The sequence below is a fragment of the Caretta caretta genome, chromosome 5 (genome assembly GCF_965140235.1).
Source record: "Caretta caretta isolate rCarCar2 chromosome 5, rCarCar1.hap1, whole genome shotgun sequence".
In the NCBI taxonomy this organism is placed as follows: Eukaryota; Metazoa; Chordata; order Testudines; family Cheloniidae; genus Caretta; species Caretta caretta.
Genome location: NC_134210.1, coordinates 62,440,827 through 62,463,581, shown reverse-complemented (window position 1 = coordinate 62,463,581; position 22,755 = coordinate 62,440,827). Strand labels below are relative to the sequence as shown.

The following is a 22,755-nucleotide window of genomic DNA, read 5'->3' as shown; positions in this document are numbered from 1 at the left end:
AGGGTTTGTTTCCTAGCACAATGAAAGGGATGGAAAGGAGTTTTATAGGTGTCTGGTTGGTTAGGTTGAAATTATTATCTTAATGCTGCTGATATTTAATGATGAGTTAGAGTACCTAGAGCATCGGGTCTCTTTTTTTAATTATTATTGAAATGTAAGTAAATGAATTTCAGGTTTTTGTTTTGAAGTCAGGATGTCAATTTGGAAGAAAAATGATCACTTTGAAGCCGTTTGAAACTTTGTTCAGTAAAAGAAAAAAGATTTTGTTCAAAATTTCTTGTGGGGGGGGGAAATGTGGTTTTCCAACCATCTCTAATTTTCCAAACTCTGAGGCTGATTGTGCTAGATGTTCAACCCTTCTGGTGCGGCTCTGGGCACTCTCCACTCCCACTGACTACAGAAGGAGGGAACTGATCAGCACCTTGCAAATGACGCTCAGCAGGAGGCAGAATTGGGCTCTATGTCTCTTTCATTATTTTTTTTTTATTGTGGTAACACATACAAGCCACAGTCAAGGCTCAGGATCCCATTGTGTTAGGTGCTGCACATTATATATATAATGTGCAGCACCTAACACTGTGTCTGTGTGTGTGTGTTTGTGTGTGTGTATATGTATGATATCTTGCAAAATATATATAATAGTCCCTGCCATAAAGAGATTATGTGTGCTAAAGTAGCATTTAAATAACTATAACACCAGCTCTGATCTGGTTGATGATAATCTTACCATGTACTGCATAGGGGGAGGTTAAATTAACTTTTCATTTCAGTAGGTCAAAAGAATGTCCTTCCAAAGTGGCTTCTCTGCAGCTGAGATGTAAAGCTCTCAGCATATCACTTTCATATATTGCATGCACATGGGCAGAGGAATTAGGTACTTCATTTTCAAATAAAATGCATGTTTCATTTACAAATTATAGTGCTTCTGCTGAAGAGAAAGCAGAATGCTACTACTAATCCTGTGAGTAATTTTTAAGCAAGCAGTAATTTTAAATGTTCTAGACCAAACACAATGATGGGTTTTTATGATTCACAAATGAGTCTGAATCACTTATTTTTATATCTCTCAAATCTCAGAATAAGGCAAGATATTCAATGTGGGAGTACTTTGTTCCAATACAAGGGATTTTGATACAAAAATTATAGTTGAAATAGATATAGTAGGAGGAATAGACTAAATTATCCTCAGATTTAAGCGTCCATTATTTTGTTCACTGCTGGAAAGTTTTTCTACGGTGAATTAAGGTGCACTGAATAAAGGATGCATAACTATGTTTATATGTGTGGATACAGTAATGCTTATTCAGCTTTTTTCATGTTAATATTAGTCATGTTTTCTTCCAGACAAGTGCTGATCTTCACAACGAATGTACTGAGACTCACACTGGGACCTCTGCATCTGCTCCATTGGCAGCAGGGATTTTTGCTCTAGCTCTTGATGCAAAGTAAGACTTCCTAAACTCTCTACTTATGTAGTCCTCTCATACTGTGACTGTACAAAAATGGCACCATCTCACTCAACAGGTCTGCTTCCTGTCAGTTAGGTCTACTAACTTTAGTGATAAAAATAAGTTAGTAGTTCTTTTAACCCCTGCTAGCCAGGCAGATCAACATAGATAAGATAGGGTGAGCCTGGGGATTCTGTTTCATTCTGGACATCAGCAACAGTTTGTTTACTGAGGGCTTATCTACACTGCCCTGCAGTTTGGATTGTGGAGGTGTGAATAGCCTTGCGCACTAAAGTGCTGTGTGATAACTCCCCCATGTGGAAGCTGCAGACACAAACTAAAAGGTTCCTAGTTCGCATTGCCATCACCTTCTTCAAACAGGAGTACATTAGTGAGAACTAAGAATCCTTTAGTATATGACCATGGCATCACATAGTGGGAGTGTAACAGGGTGCGCTTACCAAACTAGCACATCCTGCTGGCTGTCTTGGGAATTAGCTCTGTGTGTTAGCCCTCTTTGGGTGTGCCTTGCCACCATCACTCCTGCTCTAGGGTCCACGTCTCTCCAAGGACCACTACACTCTCTTCAGTGACACAGCCCTCCAGCCATGCCACACACTGTGCTCCCCCCTTCTGGGGGACCTGCAGTCTGCTGTTCAGCCACTTCCCCTAGTTGCTACTGCAGCAAATTGTCTGGTCACTTTCTCGTGGCCCCAGCATCCTCTTTGCCTTTGCCTCAGGGCCTCTGCCTGCAAACCCCAGCAGCCAGCCAGGAGCTGTCTCTCACTCTCCTGGTTCCTGCTAGCAGCACTGCTCTGTCCAGGGTGCTGGCAGTTCTCTCAGCTCTCCAGAGACACAGTCCTTCCTCCCTGGGCTCCCAGCAGAGAACTGCCCTCCTGTGCCCTGCAGCTCCCTTTTTGCAGCTCGGCCCTGATTGGCTGCTCCTTTCAGCCCTTCTCTGATTGACTGCCTCTGGTGCAGCCTCCTTAGGGCTGCTTTTAATCCCTTTTCTGCCAGCAAGGAGCAGCCCCCCATCACAGGGAGTTACAGTGGAGAACTTTGGTACATGCTGCCATTCACACCCCCTTAGTCTGAACTTCAGGGCAGTGTAGACAATGCTTAAGTTCCAGTCAGTTACCTATGAAGGCAATGGGGTTGCACATGTGTCAGTGAGCACCTACTCTGAAGACAATAGGGTTGCAGAGGTTTAAATGAGGTGCTAATTCAGACTGCAGAACCCTTAGTGCTAGTGATGATGCATGAAATAGAAAGCACCCAAGCCTGATTCTCTAGGCAAGTGTACACAACAAATTTGTACAATTTGCTGCAACGCTTCCAGTGAAGATGCTCTAAGCCGATGGGAGAGAGCTCTCCTGTCGTCTTAATAAGTCCACCTCCACAAGAGGTGGTAGCTATGTTGGTGGGAAAAGCTCTCCCGCTGACATAGTGCTGTCTACAACAGTGCATAGGGTGGCAAAACTACGTTGTACAGGGGGTGTGAATTATTCACACCCTTGAGTGATGTAGTTGTACCAAAGTAATTTTGTAGTGTAGATCGGGGCTCAGAGAACAATGCTGAGTTTGCAGGTCTGGTAGTGAGAAAAAATGTCTTCGAAAAATCATGGAACTTCACAACAGCATTTTCACAAAATCCCTTTTCAGAGAAGAAATGCACTGTGAGGGAGGAAGGGATGGTCCAGTGTTTAGGGCACTTGGAAGTCCTGGGTTTAATTCCCTGCTTCACCAGAGACTTATTTTAGGCAAGTCATGTAGGGCCAGATTTTTAAAAGTACTCAGGTACCTAAATACATTTAAAAATCGGTCCCTTAGTCTCTCTTTGCTTCAGTTCCCCATCTGTATAACAGCCATAAAAGTACTTCCATATCTTGGAGTTTTGTTGGGATAAATACATTGTGTGTGAGGCTCTCAGATACTACAGTAATGGGGCATGGGTGCATATAAGCACCTAACAGAAAAAGATTTTGCTTTTTCAACATCTTTGTGTGTGTAGAGTAAAATTATACCATTAGAGAAAGCTGACTGACAGTTCTGTAGGAATTAACCAGACTTTTTAAAACAGTCCTAATCTAACCTGGAGGGATATGCAGCATTTGGTAGTCTGGACTTCAGAATATGACCCACTGGCCAACAATCCTGGATGGAAGAAGAATGGAGCAGGGTTGATGGTGAATAGCAGATTTGGATTTGGATTGCTTAATGCCAAGGCACTGGTGGATTTAGCTGATCCTAAAATCTGGAAAGGAGCACCTGAAAAGAAAGAGTGTATAGTAAAGGACAACAGCTTTGAACCTAGGTAAGAATTTGCATTGCAATTAATACCTCATATCAATTTATCTGTCTCTAATCTAAGGCAAGAAGGTAGTATCTTGCACAAATTTGTCCAATAGGTATAAATGAGAGTGAGATATTTTATTTCCGTTTCTTTGGTTTTGCCTTGCTCTGTTTCTCAGGAATCCAGGGAGTGGGTGAGTAATGCCCCATCTATTTGTTTTATGTAGTTCAGTGTAAGACTGCTGCAAAATACTAAGATCCATGATTCAATGAATGAAGATTCTGTCTGCAGGTGTAACCAGCATCTGGATGGATGACACTGAAGGACTATTAGCTCTGTTATGCTAAATCCAACCAGTTAAGATGAAGAAATACAAGAAATAACCCTGATATAGTTTAATTTGTTTTTTCTTAATTGTTCCTAAAATATTTTTTTCTGTAACATATGTGACATATATCCCAAACATGACAGTGTGATATAAAGGTTGTATCAGCAGCACTCGTGATAACTGCATAACTCACAGTCATCCTGCTGTACCTATGTACACAACCATCCCAAATGCACTCTGATAAAACCTCATATATCATACCTGAAAATATTTCCTATATATAGCACATAGACTCAATATTAATAGAGGCAAGCCATAATGACGCTCTCATTAATTAACTTGTTTAATCAATAAGGATCTTTAGACTCTCTTATTTTTGGTTTTCACAGGTTAATTTATGGCTTTGCTGTCTGAAATAAAGATAGTTATAACAAATTTTTAAATCACATCATCTAAGTGCACCAAGTAAAAGTATATTACAGCTATGTGGTGTTTTACTTCTTGGTAACCTGTTTATTTATGTTGTTTTTATTATAGTGCTTTTTTAAACTCTCTTGCCTTTTTTCCCCAATCTGTTCTGTTTTCCTTCGTGTTTTGAATTTAATACAGAGAGCTGATGTGCATGAAACTTATTAGTTAGGTATCATTACTGCAATCCTTTTATGTTGCATTACAAAAACAAAGCTCGCTAGCTCCTACATTTTTAATGCATTGTGTAGGGAGGGATTCAAGCACCAGATTCTCATTAAAGTTAATGAGAATTGTACAGAGAAAGCCACGCACAATGCTTTGAAAATGTCGGGAAGGTGTAGGCTCTATTCTAGGAATGATTCAGAGGGCTACAGTCGCTGCAGCTTTTTCCAGCCATTGTAACTATACAATAATATTCCTGCCGGTGATTTTACTGAGGCAAACAACATGTACATCTGATACACTCGTGTGATGCTGGTTTTTTAAGAGAATGTCTTTTAGGAGTCTCTTGGAGAGCAATGTAGACATTAAGACTTGAAAGAACATATTGATTATCCCGCTTGCTTGCTTCCGTAGTGTGTGGAAGAAATCATGCCCAGTCGGTTTAAACAGTTTGGCTGATTTCTGTATTTTGTGTGCACTCAGAGCTCCCGAGGGTTCCACTGGCAGTTTGGGATGAGCAAGGAGTGCAGTACATCTTCCCCCCAGTCTGATTGTTCATGATACAGGTGTAAAATGCATCCATTGGACTTTGTGTAATAAGCTAGTAGGTAACCAAATAATCCCTGTATCTTTGCTAGGTTATTAAGAGCAAACGGAGAAGTAACCATTGAAATTCCCACAAAAGCTTGTGAAGGGCAAGAAAATTCTGTCACGTCTCTGGAGCATGTGCAGTTTGAAGCAACAATTGAATATTCCCGCAGAGGTGATCTTCATGTCACCCTCACTTCCCCATCAGGTACAAGAGGCAAACAAATGTGTTCAAAGAAATGATTAGTTTCTGCTGTTGCAGTATAAGACATTGATTTTATTAATCTTTATATAAAAATCACTTAATCTCCCTGTGTTAGAAACAGCTGAATACATTATAGGAAAAGTAATTACTTCCAAAAAGGTGCATGCTGGGTGTGGTGCTCAGGGATCTCTCAGTGCTTCAGGTGCTTGCAAAATCTCTGCTTTCTTCTATGTCCAGTTCCAACTGGCTGTGCACAACGGCAGGCACTTCAAAGCACCTTGCCCAGACTCTGTCTGGGAAGCTCAGCCTTAAAGGCCCAGATCTTCATTGCCACTCCTGGAGGAAGCATGTGGTGAAGGCGGGAATTTGGCTGCCTATGCCCCACTATCTACCTCCGTGTCTTTTAAGTTATTCTTGAAAGCAAAGACCTCAAAATGGTAACTGAAAATGATAACTGAAAGTAGGTTTGCCACCCATCCAGGTTTTCTGAGGATTGTTCCTTTTGTGAGGTAGCTGTCCTGAGAATTCTGTAAGCATGCTCAGTAGATACTGCCAGCTCTCCACTTTTACAGCCTCAGAATCACTCCAGAGTCCCATTTTTTGTACCTCAGAGGTAGCAACCATAAATGAAAATGATATTGCAGGGTTGGAAACAGTGATTGGTTAGTTTTGAGGCATCATTTTCTGATGTCCCTTATTCCAGAGACAAGACTTCTGGGTACAGTGTTCCAGTGCTGAGGGTGTGTAGCCCATTTTGGGGGTTTCTGTAGGCCACCAGCTTGTAGTTTATGCTTTGTAGGGGCCAGACAATGACTCAGTGAGTCAAAGGAGCTCTGGGATGGGGGTGAGCAACTGCATCACCTGAATGGAGGCATTATGTTTGTATCAGGCACCTAGATATTACAGTGATGGTTGCATTAAAATATATATAAAACAAGTAATCTTAACTTCGCCCTGAAATGGCACAGGGTTGGGGGTAGCAATTTAATATGGTCTTTGAGATCAGTGTTATCTAATCTGAGACCACAAACACTAAACTGCATTAATCCTAATCATATACTTATGGCACAGTATCACTAGAAGGCAGAGTTAGGGTTCTTTGGGTTGTGCATTTGCACCCTTAACTCGTTTGGATTTCTTTCAAGTATAACCTTAACTCTGAATTTCCTGGGTTTACAATGTCTGTTTTTATTGCAACATCCCTGAAACATATTTTACTCTAAATTACTGAGCCATACTCTCAGCATTGACTCCATCTTAGTTTAGTTTTTGTCTGGGAATAGCTAGATAGAAACTAGGGAAATACAACCTACATGGAGCTACTATAAGGTGGATGCATAACAGGTTGAAAAAACGTTCCCAGAGAATAGTTATCAGTGTTTCATAGTCAACCTAGAAGGGCATATCAAGTGGGGTCCTGTGGGAATCTGTTCTGGGTCTGGTTTTGTTCTATATCTTCATCAATGATTTAGATAAATGGCATAGAGAGTACACTTATAAAGTTTTTAGAAGATACCAAGCTGGGCAGGGTTGCAAGTACTTTGGAGGATGGGATTAAAATCCAAAATGATCTGGACAAACTGGAGAAATGGTCTGAAATAAATAGGGTGAAATTCAGTAAGGACAAATGCAAAATACTCCACTTAGGAAGGAACAATCAGTTGGACACATACAAAATGGGAAATGACTGCCTAGGAAGGAGTACTGCAGAAAGAGATCTCGGGGTCATACTGGATCACAAGCTAAATATGAGTCAACAGTGTAACACTGTTGCAAAAAAAGCAAACATCATTCTGGGATGTATTAGCAGGAGTGTTAGAAGCAAGACGCAAGTAGTAGCTTTTACTCAGGCCAATACTATAGTGAAAATGCCTTTCCCCCTGTTACAGCTCGTCACCATGGTGTTACAATGTAACCCGGGCCTGACCTATACATAAAATTTAGGTCCACATAGCTACTTTGCTCAAGGATATGAAAAAAACCACCTCCTGCATGGCATAGCTACAGTCTACACTAACCTAACCCCGGTGCAGATTCAGCTAGGTTGATGGAAGAGTGCTTCCGTTCAACCTAGCTACCATCGATCAGGGAAGTGGTGTTCCTACAGCAATAGAAAAACCCCTTCCATCACTGTAGACTCTGCCTGCACAATGGGTTACACCAGCATCGCTACGGCAACATAGCTGTGCCACTAACGTCCCCATACTGTAGACTTGGCCTGAGTATGAGGCTGGTCTACACTTAAAAGTTGGGTCAGCAGAGCTACAGTGCTCAGGATTGTGAAAAATTCATACCGCCAACGTAACTCCTGGGCTAGACATGGCTAGGGCAACAGAAGAATTATTCTGTCAACCTAGCTGCTGCCATTTGGAAAGGTGGACTAACTACAGTGATGAAAACCCCCTTCTGTTTTTGTAGGAGGTGCCTGCACTTCAGCACTACAGAAAGTATGGCTGCAGTACCACAGCTGTACTGCTGTCGTGCCATTAGTGTAGACATGGCCTAAGAGACGCCCCACACTCACTGAAAACACAGTGATAAATTTTGCTCTCATTTACGCCCATGCAAACTTTGTGAGCAGAATTTGACCCACAGAGGTTAAAGTGGTTTTTTATTACTGAATGACATCATAAGGTAGGTTTCAGAGTAACAGCCGTGTTAGTCTGTATTCGCAAAAAGAAAAGGAGTACTTGTGGCACCTTAGAGACTAACCAATTTATTTGAGCATGAGCTTTCGTGAGCTACAGCTCACTTCATGCATCCGATGAAGTGAGCTGTAGCTCACGAAAGCTCATGCTCAAATAAATTGGTTAGTCTCTAAGGTGCCACAAGTACTCCTTTTCTTTTTGCATCATAAGGTAGGAAAGCATGACATGCCCTTCCTAATTCCTACAAGCTCTTCCCTTGTGGGTGTATGTTCCTGTCTGTTAGGCTGTGAGATCCTTGCTGGTGTGATTCTGATACTTCATTATATCTCCTGGATTAACTGCAACCCTCTGTAGTAAATACTACTTTGAAAGGGGTTTAACAGCTAATGTCCAGAAGTAACATTGTCCCATCCCATAATCAAACCAAAAGCAAGTGTAACTGCTCCAGGTGATAGTAGAGTGCAATTGGCGGTTTGATAGTATGAAAGATAAGAGAGCCTTGGATCAACAGTCAAATGGTCTATTCAGTCTTAAAGCAAGCATGGGTATTATTTAACGAGGTGGGCAGTTCTTGATGATAGGCAAAAATCTCTACAAGGTGATGAATGGAGAGGAGATACGAGGGGAGGATTTACAGGAGCTGTAGTTCAACAAAGTCAGTGGATCCTCACTAACTCCATTAATGTTTCTTTGTTGCACTAACACAGGAACCAACACTGTCTTACTGGCTGAAAGAGAGAGAGATAAGTCTCCCAATGGTTTTAAAAACTGGGACTTCATGTCTGTTCACACATGGGGAGAGAATCCAAAAGGCACTTGGACTTTGAGAATTACTGATGTGGTAAGTATGCGTGCGTGCTAATTAGCCAAGTATATGAGTTGGGGACATAGACCAGTGGATCACTAACATCATCCAGTACAGAGAACAGCTGGAGTTAGTTCAGTGAAAAGCTAATTTATTTAAAAACAAAACAAAACATGCACTTGGATAAAAGTGGAAAAGGACAGGCTAAACAGATAGAAACTCAAAAGATTGGGCCAAATTCAGCTGTGTAAAACCAGGATAACTTCATGGAAGTTTCTGAGTAGCAGCCATGTTAGTCTGTATTCGCAAAAAGAAAAGGCGTACTTGTGGCACCTTAGAGACTAACACATTTATTTGAGCATAAGCTTTCATGAGCTACAGCTCACTTCATCGGATGCATTCAGTGGAAAATACAGTGGGGAGATTTATATACACTGAGAACATGAAACAGTGGGTGTTACCATACACACTGTAACGAGAGTGATCACTTAAGGTGAGCTATTACCAACAGGAGAGCGGGGGGGAAAAAGCCTTTTGTAGTGATAATCAAGGTGGGCCATTTCCAGCAGTTGACAAGAACGTCTGAGAAACAGTGGGGGATGGGGAATGGAATAAACATGGGGAAATAGTTTTACTTTGTGTAATGACCCATCCACTCCCAGTCTCTATTCAAGCCTAAGTTAATTGTATCCAGTTTGCAAATTAATTCCAATTCAACAGTCTCTCGTTGGAGTCTGGTTTTGAAGTTTTTTTGTTGGAGGATGGCAACTTTTAGGTCTGTAATCGAGTGACCAAAGAGATTGAAGTGTTCTCCGACTGGTTTATGAATGTTATAGTTCTTGACGTCTGATTTGTGTCCATTTATTCTTTTACGTAGAGACTGTCCGGTTTCACCAATGTACATGGCAGAGGGGCATTGCTGGCACATGATGGCATATATCACTTTGGTAGATGTGCAGGTGAACGAGCCTCTGATAGTGTGGCTGATGTGATTAGGCCCTATGATGGTGTCCCCTGAATAGATATGTGGACACAGTTGTGGGCTTTGTTGCAAGGATAGGTTCCTGGGTTAGTGGTTCTGTTGTGTGGTGTGTGGTTGCTGGTGAGTATTTGCTTCAGGTTGGGGGGCTGTCTGTAAGCAAGGACTGGCCTGTCTCCCAAGATCTGTGAGAGTGATGGGTCGTCCTTCAGGATAGGTTGTAGATCCTTGATGATGCGTTGGAGAGGTTTTAGTTGGGGGCTGAAGGTGATGGCTAGTGGCATTCTGTTATTTTCTTTGTTGGGCCTGTCCTGTAGTAGGTGACTTCTGGGTACTCTTCTGGCTCTGTCAATCTGTTTCTTCACTTCCGCAGGTGGGTATTGTAGTTGTAAGAATGCTTGATAGAGATCTTGCAGGTGTTTGTCTCTGTCTGAGGGGTTGGAGCAAATGCGGTTGTATTGTAGAACTTGGCTGTAGACAATGGATCGTGTGGTGTGGTCTGGATGAAAGCTGGAGGCATGTAGGTAGGAATAGTGGTCAGTAGGTTTCCGGTATAGGGTGGTGTTTATGTGACCATCGCTTATTAGCACCGTAGTGTCCAGGAAGTGGATCTCTTGTGTGGACTGGACCAGGCTGAGGTTGATGGTGGGATGGAAATTGTTGAAATCATGGTGGAATTCCTCAAGGGCTTCTTTTCCATGGGTCCAGATGATGAAGATGTCATCAATGTAGCGCAAATAGAGTAGGGGTATTTGGGGACGAGAGCTGAGGAAGCGTTGTTCTAAGTCAGCCATAAAAATGTTTGCATACTGTGGGGCCATGCGGGTACCCATAGCAGTGCCGCTGATTTGAAGGTATACATTGTTCCCAAATGTGAAATAGTTATGGGTGAGGACAAAGTCACAAAGTTCAGCTACCAGGTTTGCCGTGACATTATCCGGGATACTGTTCCTGACAGCTTGTAGTCCATCTTTGTGTGGAATGTTGGTGTAGAGGACTTCGACATCCATAGTGGCCAGGATGGTGTTATCAGGAAGATCACCGATGGATTGTAGTTTCCTCAGGAAGTCAGTGGTGTCTCGAAGAAAGCTGGGAGTGCTTGTAGCGTAGGGCCTGAGGAGGGAGTCTACATAGCCAGACAATCCTGCTGTCAGGGTGCCAATGCCTGAGATGATGGGGTGTCCAGGATTTCCAGGTTTATGGATCTTGGTAGCAGATAGAATACCCCAGGTCGGGATTCCAGGGGTGTGTTTGTGCGGATTTGTTCTTGTGCTTTTTCAGGGAGTTTCTTGAGCAAATGATGTAGTTTCTTTTGGTAACCCTCAGTGGGATCAGCCCCCAACTAAAACCTCTCCAACGTATCATCAAGGATCTACAACCTATCCTGAAGGATGACCCATCACTCTCACAGATCTTGGGAGACAGGCCAGTCCTTGCTTACAGACAGCCCCCCAACCTGAAGCAAATACTCACCAGCAACCACACACCACACAACGGAACCACTAACCCAGGAACCTATCCTTGCAACAAAGCCCATTGACAACTGTGTCCACATATCTATTCAGGGGACACCATCGCAGGGCCTAATCACATCAGCCGTACTATCAGAGGCTCGTTCACCTGCACATCTACCAAAGTGATATATGCCATCATGTGCCAGCAATGCCCCTCTGCCATGTACATTGGTGAAACCGGACAGTCTCTACGTAAAAGAATAAATGGACACAAATCAGACGTCAAGAACTATAACATTCATAAACCAGTCGGAGAACACTTCAATCTCTCTTGTCACGCGTTTACAGAAATGAAAGTTGCCATCCTCCAACAAAAAAACTTCAAAACCAGACTCCAACGAGAGACTGTTGAATTGGAATTAATTTGCAAACTGGATACAATTAACTTAGGCTTGAATAGAGACTGGGAGTGGATGGGTCATTACACAAAGTAAAACTATTTCCCCATGTTTATTCCATTCCCCATCCCCCACTGTTTCTCAGACGTTCTTGTCAACTGCTGGAAATGGCCCACCTTGATTATCACTACAAAAGGTTTTTTCCCCTCCGCTCTCCTGATGGTAATAGCTCACCTTAAGTGATCACTCTCGTTACAGTGTGTATGGTAACACCCACTGTTTCATGTTCTCAGTGTATATAAATCTCCCCACTGTATTTTCCACTGAATGCATCCGATGAAGTGAGCTGTAGCTCACGAAAGCTTATGTTCAAATAAATGTGTTAGTCTCTAAGGTGCCACAAGTACTCCTTTTCTTCATGGAAGTGCAACTATCAGCAGAATTTAGATTTTAATAATTTATCATGCTGTATATACTCCTCATATGGCTGAAGAATAAACATTTAATGCAATTTTTATGTGATTTTGGAGTGGAATGTGTAGTGGCTTATTTGCAAATTTGTTTCCTGGGGAGTAAAGCACAAGGAGAGGTCTAGTCTCTTCTTGGTACATGTGCATAATTTTCATAGACTCAAAAACTTGTGAGTCTATTAATTCCTGTTGACCTCAGAGAACAATTCTAATGTATATCTTCCCCTATATTGATTCTCAAAGTAATGAATGATCCACAAGGATTATAGCTAAGAAATCTAGAGATATATAATACATGTTTACTAAACCATATGGGAATATAGATTACAACAGTGAGAGGTTTGAGGAGAAAGCTGCTTGGTAGATGACTGAGAAATCATTCTCTTCAAAGGGAGAGCAATCAATCCAAGCTCACTCATCTATCAAGAATTGCACTGAAGTAGTTTGGTAATAAGCTTGTCACTAAGGGCAGATCCTATCAGGTGCTGAGTGCCTCCTATGAGACATATGAGTATCCAACCACTTTGGTCTCTATGGTCTCTATAGAAATCAGTGGGAATTGAAGGTGCTCAGCACCTTTCAGGATCTATCCTTTACACCTTAGTCCTGGAAAAGGAACACTGATTCTGTTTTTCTCCGTGGGACATCTTTAATTGGAGGATCACCATGTAGGAAAATAAATGGTGCATTGTGGAATGAGAGGAACTTGTAAGTAGCAGGGTAATGCCAAGCACATAGCAGGTGAAGAAGGCAGCAGAAACAAACATTATTCTACACCGGGAGTAGTGTTAATACTACGTGTAGGACTTGTAGGATTGTCAGATAATCCCATGGTTAGAGGTGCCCTAATCAATAGCTCATTGTAACAAGGCGAAACATTTCTTGGAATGTATATAAGAAGAGCATTTTGTTTTTAGTTAGATGGATAGTCATGTTCCATCTTCAAATACGAGGTACCTGAACTCTCATATAAACCCCGCTTTCCCCTCCCTGAAAACCATTTCTTCAGCTTCTGGCACTCTTTGTTATTCCAGAAACAGTTTCTCACACTACTGAAGCATACTTGTAATTATAGCTACCCAATGAGATCCTCACTTAGATTTACTGCTAATTTTAAATAGTGTTCGTTGCCTTTAAATCTCAAGGCTAGTAAGGTAGGGTTTTATTAGAATGGATGGATCTTCAGCAGCTGTCTTAGTTCAGGTAGACAGTTGAGCAAGAACTCCAAAGATGATGTTTGTTGAAAACATTTTCCAGAGAATTCCATACTTGACTTTTCCCTTATCAGATTTTAAAATTACTGTATTACATAGTCCCGGTCCCAAAACCTATTGCTTGCAGTAGTGAGCAGTGTTACTACTGTACAACATTATTGAAAATCACAGTGCAGAAATCACTGTCCAGTGACTCAGAACAAGTACTAACATTATGAAATATCTGGTTTAGTAATTTTTGACATTCTGTACTATATTTCCACCTGTAATGACTAAACTAATGATAATGATACATATTAAAAACATACATGTACTTTTGGCATATTTGGGATAGTTTAGAATCACTGGACTCATTCTTACCTTCCACTATGCATCATACATTATGTATCATATTGACGGTATCTTTCAGTGCTTGTAAATCAGCATCTAAATTTACATTTAAAAAGTACTATAAACCATTTGTGTGACTCCTGTCTTTGTTGACATCTGCTGTCCTCTCTCTTCTTCTCTCTCATTCCCTGAGTCTATGCTAATACAATACTCATGCTTGTCCTTTAGTCTAGGAGAATGCAGAATGAAGGGAGAATTGTGAATTGGAAATTGATTTTGCATGGCACTTCTACTCAACCTGAACACATGAAGCAGCCTCGTGTATACACATCCTACAATGCAGTGCAAAATGACAGAAGAGGAGTGGAGAAGATGGCAGACTTTGTAGAGGTATCAGTCACTTTGTGGTGTTTCCTACATATTTTACTTTTAATTCTTAAAACAATTTAGAAAAATGGTGGTTTGCTTTTATGAATGTGCCTATCTCTCTATTCATTTCACCCAGCCCTTGTTCTTTTGTGAGCTGAGTATTGTGATGTGATATGTACCAACAATGGACTGTTTAATTTATCTTGTGGTTTGATATGACATGATATGAGAGACCTCGTGATCATTTTATGTTATCAGTTCTCAAAATGAACTATCCACTCAGTCTGTAAAGAAGGTGAATAGTGGCGGGGTGGGGGGGACAATCAAACTGCGTTTTAGGGTCTAATCACTTATAATGATTCCAGTGCGAGTAGGATCAGGCCCTAAAAGAGCATGCCAGCTCTGATGCCTGCTGTGAGTTTTGGAATGAAGCACACTACAAATGGTTCTATATAGTTTAGGGAACCTCTGATCCTGAATGTTTTTCTGGTAACTAGAGCTGTTGCCTTTGGTTCCTTTTTCTCCTCTTTCTTTGCTTGGAGGTGAACTGCTAATTATTTTTGAAAAATAATGTTTCAAGCCTCTGTGTGTGGGAGTTGGTGCCAGATAGTATGATTATACTGCTTTGCACTTTTACAATACCTGCTTATCTGAAAGTTTTTCATAGCATTCACAGGCATTAACTACATAGTCTCACATCAGCCCTAATAAGTAGGTAGGTATATCATTAGGATATATTTAGATATCAATTCATCAGCCACTGAAGTAGTTGTGTGCACAGCAACAGTCCACAACAGTGTATAACAGGAAGAGAAGTAAAACTGTAGTCAGCTGACACTGCAGGGGGAATGGTGGGCAGAATGTATCTGGACATCATTTTCATGTCTCATCTGAAACAGCACCCCCAGCAGAAATGTATTCATTATTTTGGCGTATTGGTATAGTCCTGTTTGAGAGGTGAAAATGCCACCTACTAAGTCACCACTTCATGCACCACTTCCTGAGAGGTGTTCTTTCCAAGTTCGTACCCAATCCAATTATATTTACCTTTTAAGATCTGCAGGGATCACTATATAATGTAGGATGGTAGCTAGATACACAGAATGGGTAACTGGCTAGTAGAGTCCAAATTAATACTTTTGTGATCTGTTACTTATTTGGGATATTAAACATTTTGCACGAGATATTTGCAATCCTTTTCCTGGTGCCAATGGTTCCTAAATGATCAATATAGCATTTATTCAAACACACAAATCCCTATTAATAACAAGACCTACTTCAGTCAGCATTTCATTGATACCTAATACTTTTGATACTGTTCTGTATTTTAGGATCCTACCACACAAGAGAACCTGAGTGCAAAACCCAAGGTCACCGAAGGTACCAGCAGCAGCACTGATAAAATGGGAGACAAAATCCTGTCAGAGGCAATGCTTCGTCTATTGCAAAGTGCTTTTAGCCGGCACATGGCCCAGAATCGAGCACCAAAGAAGACTCCAAATGAAAAGTTAAATATTCCATATGAACATTTCTATCAAGCCCTTGAAAAATTAAACAAACCCTCCCAGTTAAAAGACTCTGAGGACACTCTGTACAGTGACTACATTGACCTTTTTTACAATGCCAAACCATACAAACATAGAGATGATAGACTGCTGCAAGCCTTGGTTGATATTCTGAATGAAGACAACTAAAATGTAGGGTATGGCACTGAGTTGGAAATATTCATGCTCCCCACCCCCACTGCCCTTTTCTGAAGTATATTCTACATTTTACTCATGTGATTACTACTTTGATTGCTTCATACTTAACCAGGATGTGAAGCAGGGTGGGAAACAGATAGGAAGTGTAATTTGTTCATGGCGAGGCACTAAGCTGAAGGGTATAAGTGATCGCTCTATTACAGGGGTTCTCAAACTTCACTGCACCACAACCCCCTTCTAACAACAAAAATCACTACATGACCCCAAGAGGGGGGACCAAAGCCTTAGCCCATCCGAGCCCCACTGCCCCGGGCGGGTGGGGGGTGGGGAAAGCCAAAGCCCGAGCCCCACTGCCCCAGGTGGGGGGCACGGGCAAAGCCCAAGGACTTCAGCCCCAGGCAGGTAGCCTATAACTAAGCCCCACCACCCAGGGCTGAAGCCCTCAGGCTTCGACTTCAGCCCCTGGTCCCAGCAAGTCTAACGCCAGGCCTGGTGACCCCATTAAAATGGGGTCCCGACCCACAGTTTGAGAACCACTGCTCTATTCAAATCTTGTCTTCATTATCACCAAAAGAGGTAGTTTCTTCCTTCTGGCATGAAATGCAACTATATTCCTCTGAAAACACTACAGCTCCACTTCAAACCCTTTTTCCTTTCCCTGTTGTTTTCCACTTGATTCCTTTAGCAGGCCGTGGTTTTGAACAGGACTGCCAGTGCTACGCGAACTGTCAAGGAATGGGGGAATACCATCTTCCCTTGTAGTGAGCATATCAGTTCTTCTTATACCTGGTATTCTCATAAGACTTAATGCTGGCTGCAAATTCTGTCTCAGTGCAAATTCTAGAGCAGAGAGGAAGCTTGCAATGGGTTTGAGCTTTGCAGACAGTTATAAATCAAGAGAATTCAGTTTAACTATTCCTTATGATCCATGGCTGGAAGAAAGTATTGGACTTGATTCTTATGACACACCAGGGAGTTACTCCTGATTTACACTAATCCAGAGTCACACTGGTGTAAAAGAGCTTGGCATCAATAACTACAGTGTTGGAAATATTGCACAAAAGCCTGTGACCAGCTTGTCTTCTCCCTAATCTCACTGTGGCCTAGGGAAAGGACTTCTATCCATAGAGAACACGGCAAGACTGGATGTGGGCATGCCAATGGCTGATTGCAACATTTCTTAAATCTTTCGGAGAGGTGAGGGGCAAATGGAGAGAGAGAGGAAAACAAGATAGGAAGAAATCGTATGGGCCTGAAAAAGGAAGGAAAGAATAGGTAAGAGGGGAAAAAAGGATGAAATGGAATGTGAGTAAAGAGGAGGCAGCAGTCAAAGACAAGGAAGAGAAAAATGAAAGGTCAGAAGTCAGAAAAGAAAAGAGAGGAGGGAGAGAGAGATGGAGGGAAGTCCCTCAGAATGGTTCCAGCAGCTCTTGTCAAATAAAGTGCTGCATCCAGAAGATCTGATTCAAACTGGGAGGACTGGCTGAGTGGAGTGGTCAGATCACCTTATCTAATGTAGGAAGACATAATCTGGGACAAAATGGCTGAGGGATGGTGGATGTCAGAGTAGCAATGTTTCACACATTTATTTTAATTGAAATCAAAATGGGTACAGGGGTGCTGGAGCTAGGGGTATGGAGTGGCTTCCATCATATACAGAGTTTACAGTTTTGTTCAGTGGCTTTCAGCACGCCCACTATACAAATTGTTCCAGTGTCCCGGATGGGTATATGATTTATTACTCATAGGGTCAAAAAATAGCACACAGCTGAATATCCTGCTAAAAAATTGAGGGAACCCTGGGCAGGGGAATACAAAGTCTCTAAATGAAATGGAAAATGCAGTGTTTCTCTACAATGCCAAAGATACTTGAATAGATATTGACTAGATTTTACATCATCTATCTATCTATCTATAGTTTCCAAACAGCTTTTAGAAATACTTGTCACTGTTTCAGTATCTCCATTTCATAAATGATGCTGGTATCTCTCAAACTAAGAGCTTAACATTTTGCTAATACTTCATCAAATTGGACACAGACTTTCAAAGCTGTTGTGAAATTCTGTTATTTAAAACAAAACCTGGTTACTCTCATAGTAACAACTGTTAAATTAACCAATAAAAAATAGCAGGATTTCTTTTATAACAACTTTGAAAATCTCTGATTTCTCATTCATTCCAGTAGTAGTATACATTTCTAGGGCCTAATTCTGCATGAAGCCAGCTTTACACTAATGCAACTCAATTGATGTAAGGAATTTCTCCTGATTTACACCAGCATGAGTGAAAGGAGAATCATATTCTACCCACTTCTCAAGGTTGTGACTTCCTGTTTGATTTGTCTCTTGTTACTAAATCTCCTCTTCTCTCTGTGCTAATTTGTAACATTTTCTTTAGCATGGAAAGCAGTCAAAATATTGAAATGGTCCAAACCAAAAAGCATTCTCATGATGTTCCTTAATTCTACTAGCATTTAGAGAGACAGGCAGTTCAGAGACGACTGGCCTTGACTAATTTGAGAGGTAGCACTGGGCAGGAGGAAGTGCAGGACAATTTCCACTCACATTTTAATTTTCAGAACTGGGAGCTACCCTGTCAAGAACACAACACTGTTAGGATGTGTGTACAGCTGAATGAATAACTGATTTTCTGATGCACTGGCAATTCCAAAAATGTTTTAATTTTATTTTCCGGTTGGCCTCAAACCAAAATCTTTCAAAAATTCATTAAATCCAAAAGTGAAAAAATTGTTTTGGGTCAGACATTTTGTTTGACTCAAAAGGAAATGTTTCATTTCAATTTCAAGTAGTTTTGTTTTTTAAAAAAAAGTGAAGGAAATTTCAAATCAAAAAGGCACTTCAAATCGAAAATCAAAATGTTTCATTTAAAAAATGTCCAAATGACATTTTCAGAAATTTTCTTTTTTTATATATGAACAGTTAAGATAAAATGGACACAAATTTGCTAAATGTTTTGGTGTCACCAAATCTGCATTTTTTGCCAGACAAAATTTCAGGTGCAAAATTTCACCTAGCTCTTGTTGTATCAGTCCAGCTCTATTGTTGTGTCAAGATTTTTAGAGGCTGCTTTCTTCAATGAACAGCAGTAACCACTAGTCCTCGCTGTCAGTGAAAATGATTACTGCTTACCTTTGGTAGCAGCAGCAGCAACAATGGCCAGTCCGTGAATGCAGTGCTCGTGTTAACCATGTGGAATAGACATGACTCTTCCTTTGTTTAAGTCCAGTCCTCATGCTGTAGCCAAAGTTTCATCAGAGACCAGCTTTAAAACTAACCTGCTGAAAATCTGTCTCTTGAATCTTTCCAACCCAGAGTATATTGTACAGACGTAAATTATTTTTGTTAGTCTTTTCTTGGTGCCTGTGTAGGTTTTGTGAAAATGTAAAAGGAAAAAAAAAGACTAAAATGTTTTCTCTCAGAATTTTAAATTATATTTTCTTTACAGGTATTTATAATATATCAAAGCTTTTATCAAACAGACAGAATTTTAAAAGGCATAATAAAATATATTAAAGCACCAGATTTTTCTTGAGAAAGAGACAATTTCATCCAATAAAGTATTTTTAAAAGGCATGTTCCAATTACAGCTGCAACATGTATGTGATGTGATGTTAAAATTACATTTGTCTAATAATAGCATAATACAGTATGTTAGCAGAGCCCAGAGTGTGTGGTCTTAACATTTTTGAAGAAAAGACAAAGGCAGGTTATGGATTCGTTTGGTTGGGAAATATGAAATGTAATTAGAGTTACAAAGGATGAGTGGCCTGATCCCTGAGAGAGGGGCAGCAGGAGAGAGAAGATAATATATATTTTGTTGTATACAGAGAGTTTACAAAGGATTTCTCTGGCAATGCACAAGATGATACTGTGGGCCTGATCTTTCACCATTCAAGGCAAAGAGAGTTTTGCCATTGACTTCAGTGACAGCAGATCAGTCCCTGTGGGTCTGAAATATAAAAGCATTCTGTCTGCCTGTGATCACTAACAGAAGCTTGTGTGTCACATGTACCAGCTTTATAATGAAGTGACACACGAGCATAGAGATCTTGATTTTTCCACTCCCTTGCATCAGAATAGCAACATTTAACATCTGTTTTGCAAAGGCGGTAAAGAACAACCCCAGGTACCAGGCAAGGGAGCATCAGGCCCTTATACAGTCTCACAGTAAATTGTCCATGGACAATTTTCTTTGAAAAGGGGAACTCTTGGCTGGTGTAAGTCTGATGGAGATTTAGGGTCATGGCAAGGAAGGGCAGGGCAGGGGAGCCAGGGGCTGGACAGGGACACGGTGGAGGGCAATTCTGCTATATCAATCCTCCACTGACATACAGCTCATTAGGAACCATATACTAGTTATTCAATTTAGAGCACACCGTAGGCTGTTCTTATGTTAGCACCAAACCAGCTCAGGGTCAGGAAGATGTAACTGGCTCCATAAAGTGTCCCCCATCCACTCACTACTGCACCAGTAGTTCTCGTGCACAGGGGAAAATTGAGCCTTTAAATGTTAGCGTTCTAAATTTAAGCTAGGTGGAAAGGCTTAAAGTTCTACTGTGTGTTGCCTTATATACAGCTGGTAGGCTTACAGAAATGATATTTGAGTGTTCGTTTCTGTGTGACTAGGAATAGAAGGAGGCAGCTGGTGAATCATTACAACTCATAGATTTCTGTTGGAACAGCAAACTAAAATCTCCCAGTGCCATTTTTCTAACATTACAGACTTTAGGAAGCAATAGGCTCCTAAAAAGTAGGCTCCTAAAGTCTGCAGTGTTCAGCTTTGAAAATAAATTTAAATGAAAACATTTTAGGAAAACCTTTTCCAATCATTTCAGAAGCATTATTATGATTGGGGGAGTCTAAATCAACTAAGTCCTTACCTTACCATACCTTACTTTACCTACAACATACTTGCATAGTTAAAACCTTGCTAGACAATCAGATGTGTCCTTTTATAATGCCCATTTTATCCTGAGACCTGTGGATATATCCAGCCTCATGAAATGAGAACTCACCAGCTACTCATTCAAATAAATGGCATTCTGGAGAGCTCCAACCATGGAGAATGTATATTTTCCCTTGAATCAACTCAACCATTAATGGTTCAGTTCACAGATTGAAAAGACTCAAGCTTCCATCCCATTAGGCATAAATATAAATTATTTAAGCAAACACTTTGCGAGCCTAATGACAGGCACTTATTAAAAATATCATTTTGTTGTATTGTCACAATTTATGAGAAAATGTGAAACAATAAAGGATGGAAGTTTTGCTTCAAACTCAATGAATACCAAATGTAAAAATGTAAGCCAAGCACTGTCAAGTTCCATTAATATAACAGAGGAAAATAGAAAGATGGTGTATAAAGGAATAGATAGTTATCAGGAAAATAGCTCTTAATGGTTATACTATTCCAGCTATTTAGATCTCTATGACCGCATGTAGCAGAGAGTAAATCTTTTTCCTGTTGTGACATTCTTTACCAAGAATAAATGGATTTGCTGTTATTTCATGTTGTAACATTTTATTTAACTATGCATGTATGTTATCAGTCAGTGCTCCAACTCATTAGTATGCAATATAATGCCGTGCCATGTGTTCTGATAAGGAGATGCACTTAGAACTAAAGGCCTGCAGTTTTGCTTATGGTGATTTGCAAAGTGCCCCTGTGAAATAAAACAATAAAGGTTAGACTAAAAATCAAGCCATATGTCAACTCCATTAAATGTAGTGAATTAGTGCAGTAGTCCTACATTTTAAGACCAAGTAGGCTACAGTGCATGGCACTGCAAACATCCAGGAAGCAAAGGGCATGGCCAATCAATAGCTCAGTCAAATATCCTGTGGCTCATAGTTATAAACAAAAACATTAAAAACAGATTTTTAAAAAGCTGTAGCTATTAATTTATCTCTATTATTTAATAGTATTTTAGTTATTTGGCTTTTAGACTGATATGGCATGCCTGAAAGATGTTTTTCAAAAATACTTAAAGATGTAAAAAAAGACTCTCAGTTAAAAATGTGTTTGTCAGGGGCAGAGTGGGCCCTGACTCCTATTAAAGGGGCCAGTCACCCTGTGACAATATTTAACCATTGAACTTCCATCAGCTCCTCTCAAGCAATTGCAGTTGACCAGTCATAAAGAAGATGCCATTAGAAGCAAGCTTAAATACATAATTATATGATCTTAAAGATCATTCACACTGATGGCAGAGCATGGCATTATTTAGAAAGAACAGGAATGGCAGAGGATCATACAGAAGGAGCAACAGTGTGATAAAGACTGATTTCTAAGCTGCATTTTGTTTCCTTGCTTTTCTTGATCTTGTGTCAGGCCTTAATAGTAACAATCTGTGGACACTTGGGCTTTTTGGGTTTTTTTGAACTGTTAATGTGATAAATAGCTGATTTACATACTGCTATATATCTGCCCTGGTAGAAAATTGACCCTTATTCATAACAAACTATTGATATTTCAAAATTAGTAGTCAACTGTTTGGGAGCCTTTAGGACGGAGAGAGTTAAATTGTTTTTAAAAGAAATATTTGAGTGACAAGAGCTATGTATTTCGTTAGGTACAGTAAATGCTTGATCTTGGATCTTTCATGAAGACACTACAGTGAAAATTTTTCCAAAGTATCCACTGATTTTGGATTGTTCAAGTTTTGGGAGCCCAATTTCAGACACCTGGGGTCTGATTTGCAGTGAGGCTGAGCATCCATAACTCCAGCTGAAGTCAATGGGAACTATTGGTGTTTAGCATCTCTGAAAATCAGGCTCAAGCTGTATCCGGTTGAGCATGCACCCCAGAATGGAGACACTCCAAATCAGTGGCTAATTCTTAAAAAATTTGGCCTACGTATAGTAACT

General features: G+C 40.6%; 1 protein-coding gene across 1 annotated transcript in view; it reads left to right on the top strand.

Moving 5' to 3' along the window:
- Positions 1-21,392, top strand: part of PCSK1 (proprotein convertase subtilisin/kexin type 1) — a 42,614-nt gene extending 21,222 nt beyond the window's left edge. Inside the window, exons 10-15 of the mRNA XM_048850582.2 lie at positions 1,345-1,445; positions 3,529-3,762; positions 5,341-5,498; positions 8,851-8,984; positions 14,022-14,183; positions 15,494-21,392. Coding sequence (XP_048706539.2) covers positions 1,345-1,445; positions 3,529-3,762; positions 5,341-5,498; positions 8,851-8,984; positions 14,022-14,183; positions 15,494-15,856 — 1,152 coding nt within the window. The 3' untranslated portion in view covers positions 15,857-21,392. The remainder of the gene's footprint in view (positions 1-1,344; positions 1,446-3,528; positions 3,763-5,340; positions 5,499-8,850; positions 8,985-14,021; positions 14,184-15,493) is intronic.
- Positions 21,393-22,755: the final 1,363 nt, after the last annotated feature.